Source organism: Tetrao urogallus, assembly GCF_951394365.1.
Source record: "Tetrao urogallus genome assembly, chromosome: 22".
Classification (NCBI taxonomy): domain Eukaryota; kingdom Metazoa; phylum Chordata; class Aves; order Galliformes; family Phasianidae; genus Tetrao; species Tetrao urogallus.
This window is the reverse complement of record NC_136835.1, coordinates 1,272,190-1,282,023: the sequence shown is the minus strand read 5'-3', so window position 1 is coordinate 1,282,023 and position 9,834 is coordinate 1,272,190. Positions and strand designations below refer to the sequence as shown.

The following is a 9,834-nucleotide window of genomic DNA, read 5'->3' as shown; positions in this document are numbered from 1 at the left end:
TGGTGCCGGTCAGACTGTGTTTTTGTAATCTCCATTCCTGGGGGATGATTTTCAAAGCGCAGAGGAATGTGGAAGCAGCCTGGCCAGATGTGGGCTGGAAGACAGAGAGGAGCAAACAGTGCTGAGAGCAGAGGGGCAGCAGCAGAAGAGCCGGAGGCTCCCAGAAGAACAGCAAAGTGAATGGGATCATCCCAAAGCAGGGCATGAGATGCTTCACCCACTGCCCTGTGCCAGCTGGGGGCAATGGGAGCAGGGCTGCTTTGCTCAGGTGTCCCAGTGCTGGAGGTGACACTGTGCCCACAGCATCTGCTGCATCTGAGCTGTGTTTTCACTGGGAAGAGCAGAGCATAAAAGCCACGGCCAGGCAGCTGCATGAGAAACTAATCGCTTTTAATCTGGTTAGAAAACTTCAGCCCTTGGGGGAAAACAGCACAGCTTTCTGGAGCTTGGACCACTGGCTGTCAGGTTTGGAAGAAATAAATTAAATTTGTATTAGGGTCTGCAATCACTTCTCTGCTTTGAGAGGCTATTTCAGAGAGCAGGAGAGCAATATCCTGCGAGGGGATGAAATCCATAGCAGAGGTGCACTTCCTCTGCGCACTGAAATGGCCCCATTACCAGGAATACAGTTCCAAAAAGATCAGCCCTTATTGGCCTCCAATTTTTGTTTTTCTTTTTCAAAAGATCTGTTTCTCCAGGACGCCGTCTCAGGTGGCAATAAAACGTTATGGGCTGCACACTCTGAGGAACACAGAGATCCCAGAGAGCCTTTGTACAAATGCGTGCCGGATCTGTAACTCAAAACCCATTGAATTCCCTGCATTAAACAGGGGAGTCATGCGGGGGCCCTACTCCAATCCCATCTCATCTGTCATGAAAAACCACTGCTTTCCATAACCTACAGCCGGCAAAGACCAAAAAAGGAGCATTTTTTCCCCAGCCTCTGTTTTTAGCTGTGGTTTTAACTGTGGTTTTCAGTGCTATCCAAACAGCAGCAGCTGTTGGATGCAACGCGGCAGCTCCAGCTCCACGCACACCATGCACACCCTGCCCAGCCAGGGAACCCAAATCACCAGGTTCTGCAGGTCCCTCCCCTTCCTGAGCCTCAGAGACGCCGTAAAGAGAAACCAAACCATCCCTTGGCCCCCACACGCTCCCTTTGAAGGAGGCTCACGGCCGTGGGAGGTTTCTGCAAAGCTTCTTAGAAAAGCTCCTTGAGGTCAGACTGACTCAGTGCTTCCCAAAAGGCAGCTGATCACATTGTGGAGAGCAGCCGCCGAGCACCGCCTGGTCCACAGCTCTGATCTGAGGATGCTTTCTACAGCCAGAGCAGAGCTGCTATCCCAAAATTCAATGGCAAACCATGGCCTTTTTCATACAGCGGGCTCTGGGAAGTGAGGTGGGGCAGCAAGTTGCCTGCAGCAGCCCGTGCATCATCAGCTTTGCAGGTGCTGCCTGCACACAGCTGGGGAGAGCAACATCCAGAAACTTCCAGAGCCTTTCCCCCTCACAAAGGGCCACTTGTTGCCCGAGTCCCAGCGGCAGTGCTGTGGGTTAGGGAACAGGCAGCCCAGCCCAGAGGGAGCCCTGTCTGCACACCTGCATGTACAGCAGTCAGGGAGCCCTGTGGGATGTGCTGCAGGACCTCTATTGGGGGTCAGGAAGGAGAGGCAGGGCTCTGGGAGGGATGCAGGGCAGCCTATTTCAGAGAGTGCTGCTGAGCCCTGGCTAAGAGCTTCAGCCCCCGCAGCTGGGGATGCTGCAGAGGCATCTGCTCATCACAGGGCTCCCAGCTCCTGGGGCTCAGCAGCTCCCAAAGAACCATCTCCACAGAGCACTACTAAAACATTTATTGAGAACCGTGTGGGGCAGCCAGGACCCCCTGCAGCTCCGGGTACAGCCTCAGCAGAGCAGCAGCCTGCCTCCATCCAGCGTGCACACACCTCGAAACATCTGCTCTGAGACATCTGTGTGTCCTCTATGGACTGCGTGCAGCGCTGAGACAAATCCGGCACCTGGCACTGGCCATGGAGCTGGGAGATGCTGGGGCTAACATGGGGCTGGGTGCTACTCTATATCTGCTGCTGGCTTCTGTCACGTGTCACAGAATGGCCCTGCTTTCCCCAGGAGCAGAACAGCCCTGCGCTGCTGCCCAACAGGGCAGGCAGGGAGCTGAGAGTGGCTGCGCAAAGTCCCAGCAGTGTGTGCTTCCAGGGCATAGAAAAAATAAATAAATGGGTGTTTCTCTGCTGGGGAAGCACTTCATTTGAAAGACACTTCCTAAATCCATATGCAAATGTGAGAGCAACCACCGTTCCTCCTCCCAGCAGGTGCTTCAGCTGCCCCATGGGGCTCCCCTTTGCTCGGCTGTCCCCGCAGCGAGCAGAGGAAGGGGCTCACTCACCACAGGCACCTGCAGCTTTCTGCTCCTGGCTTCCAGTTGCAGGGATGGGCAGCAGCCCCACATCTTCTGGCTGTGCCCACATTCAAGGACACATGGTCCTGGCAACTCTGTTTGCAGGCCAGGGGCCACAGCTGAGACGGCAGCTCCAAGTGGGCACATCCAGCACAGACTGAGGCCCGGACAGAGACATCTCCATGTCCTCAGCAGGACAGAGGTGTTCTGCAGGTGCTGCGTTGTCGCAGTCCAGGCAGCTGCAGGTCCCCAATTGCATGGGCAGCCCGGAGGAGCAGGGACAGCAGCTGATACACCGTGCCCTGGTGGCAGGGGGAGCGAGGGGCCGGTGCCAGCCGGTGCTGCTGCACAGGTTCCAGCCTGGCTTCAGTTGTTCTCGCTCTGCAAGGGGTAGATAGCAGGGGTAGAGGTGAGGCACGGGGCCAGGTTGGACCCACTCCTCTCCCTCCATGCCCCAGTCTCACCTCCATTTTGCTGTAGATCCAGCCAAGGAGTTTCGTCACACGCGTGTAAACCCCAGGCTTGTTCTTCTGGCCGCATCCCGTCCCCCAGCTCGTCACGCCAGCCACGTACCAGCGGCCGTTGTCCTCACACACCAGGGGCCCCCCGCTGTCCCCCTGGCACGGAGGGGCAAAGCGGTGATGAGAGCAAGCAGAGGGCATCCCTGCGTGTCCCCAGGCACGCCCTGCCCCGCTCACCTGGCACGCATCCTTCCCCCCCTGCAGGTACCCAGCGCACATCATGCGCGGGGTCAGGTAGCCCTCGTACACCTTGTCACTGTTGCAGATCTTGTAGTCGATGAGTTTGACTTCTGCCTCCCTCAGCTTTGGGGAGGTGTTATCTGCAAGGCAGGAGGAGCCGTCGGGCAGGGCCAGCCTCGGCCCCCCGCTGTAGGAGGGAGCAAGCTGCTGCTTCTCGCACACCTTCTGCAGAGCTGCACGGGCAGGAGAGCGCCTGCTGTGTGTCAGCTCTGCATGGCACGGCCCTCACACACCCCACAGGAACACGCACGTGGGGTGTGCATGAGCTCTGGAGCAGCCGGCATCCTCCCTCCCTCTCTCCCTCCTTCCCTCCCTCACCTTCGTTCTCCCTGGTCTTCCCAAAGCCGGTGATGAAGCAGGACCTGCCGGTCTGGAACCGCTGGCCGTGCATGGGGAGGCAGGCAGGTCGAACCTGAGCTGGATGAAAACCAGAAGAGAGAGAGATGAGTCACTCACCAGCAGAACAACAGCACAGTCACCCGCCCTGCAGCCAGGGCGGAGCGTGGGCTGCTGGAAGTGCTCCCCTCTGAGCTGACCCCGTGGGGTTCCACAGCCCCCAGGACCACCCCCACCCACCCAGTCCTGCCACCTGAGAGCGTCAGCGGCCGGGAGAGCTTCATGAGAGCAATGTCATAGTCATCGTGGTCATCGCTGTAATTGGAGTTGATGATGACCTGGGAGACGGGGATGCCCTCCATGGGCTGCTTGAGGTCTGACACCCCGCCGTACACCTTCCAGTCATCGAGGATCTTCATGCTGTTCCTGGGCATGGAGGGGGAGGCAGTAGGGGTGAGACACAGCCATGCCCAGTGCCAGGGCTGCTGAACGCAGAGCAGCACTCACATGAAGAAGCAGTGTGCGGCGGTGAGCACCCACTGCGCATCGATGATGGTGCCGCCGCAGATGTGGACGGGCCCGTACTGCACGCTGACCTGCCAGGGCCATTTGCTCACCGAGGTTTCCTTCCCTCCGATGATTCGGCCTGAAATCCTCTGCCCACATGCTGCAGGAGAGAGCAGAGGGCTGAGAGAGGGGGTAAGCCAAGAGGGTGTGCACAGCGCATCCCCACCACTGCAGTCACCAGCAGTGCTCAGCGCAGCCTGCATGGGGCTGCAACCTTCATTGCTTTGTATTACCCAGAATATTCTGCTGGAGAACACCCTCTTTGCCCAACCCATCACAAAGATGGGAAGAAAACCCTTCCAAGCATTTGCTTGGCCTTGCCTGCCCTCGTCCTCATGCCTTGCTGGACAGCCCGCTTACTTGTACACCGCAGGGAGACGAATTTCCCTGTCAGACACTGGGAGCTGTGGGAGAGAAGAGAGGGACACACGTCAGCCCCAGCCTGACCTCCAGCTCAGGTGGCAGGGGGCTGCCTGCTACCTGTTGAGGCTCTGCTGGATGGTGTCCCGCTCATCCGTCACCGTGAGGCTCTTGCCAGAGACGTGCAGGGGGATGTATTCTGTCTGCGATGCGCTGGGAGAGAGGAGGTGAGACAAAAGTGTTGGGCAAAGCCTCCCCAGGGTAAACCTGCAACGCTGTTGCAAAGATCGGGACAGGAAGGATTACTTCTGGAAGCCCAGCTGCCGGCAGGTCTTTCTAGAGAAGGACTCGTCCCAGGTGCTGCTGCACACCGGCAGCCACTGGCTCTCAGCACTGGAGTAAACGTGGAGCAAGGACTGGTCGGAGCTGAACCGCACTGCAGGGATGGAGGGGGGTCAGCAGCACCCGGCGCTGCGGGGCTCCCCCCTCCCGGGCACGGCGCTCCCGGTGCTGCTGCCTTACCGCAGCCCAGCTCGTCGCTCCTCTGGGAGCAGTCCACCACACCGTCACAGCGCACGGGGTTGTCCTTGCAGGTCTCGGCGGGCTCCTTGTACACGATGCCGGTCTGCGACCGCCAGAACATAACTGGGGACGAGCGCGAGCTGCGGTGAGGCTGGGTCCAGAGGTCTGCCACGAGCGCCTCCCATCCCGCCCTCAGCAGCTTGGTTGCAGGGTTTGGATCCCGAAGGGCCGCGGAGCCAGGGCAGGGCTGGAGGCACCAAGCATCTCCCTGCGCCCTCCCGTCCACCAGATGTCAGGAAAACTCAGAAAATGGGAAGCGCGCATCTCTGCTCCGCCTCCCGGCCCTCCCCTGCAGGGTGCCGGCCCGGCAGCCGTCCTCCCAGCCCGCTGCCCCCCCACCCAGCGCTCACGCAGCGGGGATGAAGCCGGCACTCACACAGCAGGATGAGGGCGACGATCAGCACGATGAGGACGGAGACGCAGAAGATGAGCGCGAGCCGCCGCTGGCTCATGCAGGGAGCTCTGAACATGGAGGATCCTGGCAGCGGGACGGGGCAGAGTCAGGGGGAGCGCAGCCTCCTCGAGGCACCCAGACCCCGTCCTGGACTTGAGCGTGTGCCGCTCTCCCCTCACACCCCCAGGAAATCCCACCCTTATGCCAGCAGCGAGTACACGGGTGCATTTTCTCCTTCCATCACTTCTGCGGGAGAGACCAGGACTGGGCTGAACCCAGAGCACAAACCACTATCATCTTACGTGTGCTCTCACAGGCTGCGCACGGGACCGGGGCCGGGATGGAATCGGGGCTGTAGGGCTTGAAGCTGATGCCGAGGACGTTCTCCCGAGGCTGCGGGGGCCGGATGCTGAAGATGCTGCTGGCTGTGGAGGCATGGAGGGAGCTGGGCGATGCCGTGGTCTGTGTGAGCAGAGGGCTGTGTTATGACAGCGGCCATCACTCACTGCCCGATGCAAAGCTCTCAGCACCCTGCTGGCACAGCTGAAAGCCTCTTTGCCAGAACGTTTCTCCCTATTTGGAGGCTGCTGGGCAAATTTTCCAAATGGCTTCCATCAGAGCCATCAGCCGGGTGTTTGGCATCAGCCACACCATGGCCCAGTTCCGTGGGGATAATGCCCCAATTTATGCATCTATCTTTAATTAGCCATTTGAAAAATACAGCGCAATGTCCAACTGTTATTTAGTAATACTTAATAATCAGTGTTTTTCCAAGCCGTGAAACATCCTGCAGCCTGGAATGCTGTTCTGCAGTTATGTCACTCCTGACCTGTGAATTTGCAGAAGAATATGTATTTGCTTCCGTTCCCCCAGATACTCTCCCCCAGTGCTTCCCCAGCTTTGACCAGCTCCACAAGCAAAGCCTCTCATTTTCCTATGAAGCAGAGACCTCACATGCACACAGCCCGCAAGAAAAGTCTTTTCCTCTGCCATTGTCATTTCATTTGCAAAATCTCAAACCTCTTTGGCAATGAGAACTGACCGCGTGCCTTCTGGAGGCTGTGCACTGCTCCCAGCAGGTTCTCCTCCCCTCCTGGTTCCAGTTCCCTCAGCTTGCACTGTGCTGCTCAGTGAAGCCACTCACCAACTACTGCCAGGCAGAATTTTGACTGCATCCCTACACACAGCATCACCACTGCACCATCAACAGAGGAGCGTGCACCCATTGGAAGCACAGGATCACCTCCAGGGGACTGCTGTGCCCATCAGAAGCTGGGATTTAGCACATCCCTTCACAGCCCTGCAGCTGCTGGGCTCACATTTCTCCATCACTGGGAGCACCTGGGTGCAAGGCACAGCTCAGGGACAGCGCGGTGCTGGCAGAGCTCTGGGCACTGCTTCCACACTGCCCCTTCCACCTGGATTCTCCCTGCCCTCGTGCTTCCTGCTGGCAGCCCAGGGCCCTAATGAGCACATCAGGATCCTGCTCAGGCTCGTGCTTTGTAAACATGGCTGTGCCCTTTCATGCAATGCAGCAGTGTCACTTCCTGGGCATTATCCCCTGAGTCACACACCTGGTGTGGCCACGCACAGGGTCTGCCATGGATTGGGAGCCCCATGCGAGGGGAAAACACCTCTGGAACAGCCCCCTCTGAGCCCAGGCACAGCACCCAGGGTGCTCAACGCAGCACTGCTGACATCTCCTTCCCACCAGGAGCCACCTCCCACCCCACAGCATCACCCACCACTGCCCTGACCCACAGCGTAAACCTGAGACCTTTCCCAGGCACAGTTCCTCCCACACAGATGAAGTTCTGCTAAATGCCAGTGCCAATTGTGTTAGCTGAGTATCTGCAAGCTATCACCATGTCTGCTATCTCTCTTTGAACCCATCCTGTGGGGAGAGGAATGTTTCACTTATCAGATCAGCTAAAGCCAAGCATCAGCGAAGCACTGCAGAGCAGCCCCACTTCAGGCATGCGAAAGCATCTCCAGCTCGGGGTTACAAACGTCTCACACAAATATCTACATAACACTATTGGTTAAATTGCTCTTGCTTTGCAGAAAGCACATGGCCTTTCTTATACTGTTGGACTATTAGTTACCCATTTCCTCAAAAGTCTAAAGTCCAAACATTGTTTTAAGCTCTATCACAGGCGCTAACCAACCCTTTATCACGGTGCCCAGCAACCAGCACAACTAGTTACTGTTGGGTGACCACTGGAGCAGAGAGCAAACAGCAGCAGCTTTACAGGGATAGTATTTCTGCCAGAAGCTACCACTCGTGGCCACAAAGCCTTTACTCATCCTCTGTCGGCTTTTGAACAGCAGTCAGACTCAGAGCAATGACTCTCTCACACATGTGGCTGTGGTTTGAGCCATTTTTCTGTCGTCCTTTCCGCAAATGTTCCACCTGCTGTGAGAGCATTTAGCATTGCTGTGGGGTTAAGCCTAGAAGTCATGTAAGCATGCGGGGATCAGTGACTTCTTTGGCACGGGCAAAGCCTGAGCTGCAGGGAGCAGAGGACCCGCAGCACAACCCCTGTTGGCACAGATGACACCTTCACCCTTCTCAGCTCAGCTCTGCATTGCATCTTTGGGCATCCCATCCCATCCACACTGCAGCCCAGACCCCACACACTGACCTCCAGCTCAAGGCTCAGCCTGTGATGACGCTGACAAATCCACACCAGGAGGTCACAAACCCCAGGGAAAATCCCAGCACCGTGGAGCTGGGCTGGATCCAGGTGGGATGGGGAGGGAAGCGAGAGCAATTGCTGGCAGTTTCGGAGTGGGAGGGAGAGCAGAAGCCGGGTGGCACCTGTGGTGTTGCAACAGGAGCTGAGGCCCAGCAGCATCTCAGAGGAGCAGGAGGAGCAGCAGCCACCCAGAAAATCAGAGCACCCAGAAAATCAGAGCAGCGAGAGGGGCCGGAGGCAGTCTGCCTTAACCAAGCGGCAGGAGCTGCCCAGGCAGGAGATCATCTTTCTCAGCTAAGCTCACTGCTGTTGCGCAGGGAATCATCTTCCACCTGTCAGCAGAGTGCTGGGTCCTGTGCCAGACCAGCTCTGAGAGCTGACAATGGGGACATTGTCCCCATGCCCCTGAATTGAGCCCTCCTGAGCCTGCAGGTGTCTGTAGTCCCTACGCAGCCCCACGTTCCCATGAAGTGCACAGCAGTGCTGGCCCAGATCTGAGCCCCCAGCTCAGCCCAGCTGCAGGGAGCCGGATGCTGTACAGGGGGCAAGCATAGGGAAGTGAAAATCCTAAAGCGCACAAGGGACATTTTGCAAGCGTGGGTGACAAGGCATTGAGTCAGCCCCATCGGGCCAGGGCCAGGTTGCCATATAGCAGAGTGAGGAGCCCTTCAGGCAGAGATCAGAAATTGGTGCAGGGGGTGAGTAAGCACTGCTCAGTCAATTCCAGAGATGGGCAAACTGAGGCACGGACAGTTGAAGTGAGGGTGGTACCTGGGATGGCCCATATAATCCAAGCAACATCCAGGTGACCCAGTGGGGATATCCAGTACTGAGTAATATTCTCTATGTGCAGGCATCCAAATCCCAGCCCCGCTGTCACCATGGTGCTCCTGCCTGCTTTGGGTGACACAGTTAGTTGGGATCACACAGCACAGCAGTGCTGGAGGCAGGCAAGCAGAGCTCGGGGCCTTGCAAAAAAGGACAGGGCTGCAGGCAGCCCCGTATGGAAACGAGCCCCAAACCAGGCTGCCTCGGGGGCACCTTCAATTCCACTGCCATGTCCTCTCCAGCCCCGTCCCTGCAGCCCTGCGGACATCACGGCGCAGTCAGCGCAGTAATTACTGCCTCTTCCGGGAGGGCTGAGCCCCGTGACAGCCAGAGATGTTTTGCTCATGACGGGATGCTCACTGCACCTTGGGGAGCCCCAACAGCTGACAGAGAGCCGGCCCTGAGCAACCCAGACCCTAAAGAATGGGGGGAAAATAACAAGAAAGTGGGTCAGGGAGGGCTGCCAGGGCCACCTGTGTGCTGCCGGTGCTGCCAGCATGCTGGAGCCCAGCAGAGCGTGGCTCCCACAGGTGTCCTAGCATCCTGCCGTGCTTAGTAGCCTGCCCTCAGCTGGCCTCCATCCTTGCTAACCCACTGGAGCCACAGATCCCTCAGACGTGGTAAAGCAGTGGGGCTGAGAGGCCATCCCTCTGACAGCATGGAGCTGAAGATGCTGGTGGCACTCAGCTTCCTCCTCCCCACTCCACATCCCCATGGCAGAGCCTCCCGGTCCTTCCCCCACCAGCACTCAGTGCCCAGGGGAGCAGGGAAGCAGAAAGCAGCCCTAAAACACCCAAAACAAGTGACTCACACAGGCCTCAGAACAAACCCCAGCCAGCTCCAGATCCCAATTTGCTGCCCGTGCCTTACCGGAGAGATTTTCCCTTCCAT

At 57.9% G+C, this 9,834-nt stretch overlaps 1 protein-coding gene across 1 annotated transcript; it reads right to left on the bottom strand.

The window, feature by feature from the left end:
• Positions 1 to 2,782: 2,782 nt before the first annotated feature.
• TMPRSS13 (transmembrane serine protease 13) lies at positions 2,783 to 9,834 on the bottom strand (the record flags this gene model as incomplete). Its single annotated transcript, XM_079545859.1, has 13 exons — positions 2,783 to 2,797; positions 2,881 to 3,033; positions 3,115 to 3,350; positions 3,496 to 3,594; positions 3,767 to 3,939; positions 4,021 to 4,180; positions 4,402 to 4,484; positions 4,561 to 4,653; positions 4,747 to 4,876; positions 4,963 to 5,085; positions 5,399 to 5,500; positions 5,719 to 5,878; positions 9,814 to 9,834. The coding sequence occupies 13 exons, from the start codon at positions 9,832 to 9,834 to the stop codon at positions 2,783 to 2,785; spliced, it is 1,548 nt and encodes a 515-aa protein (XP_079401985.1).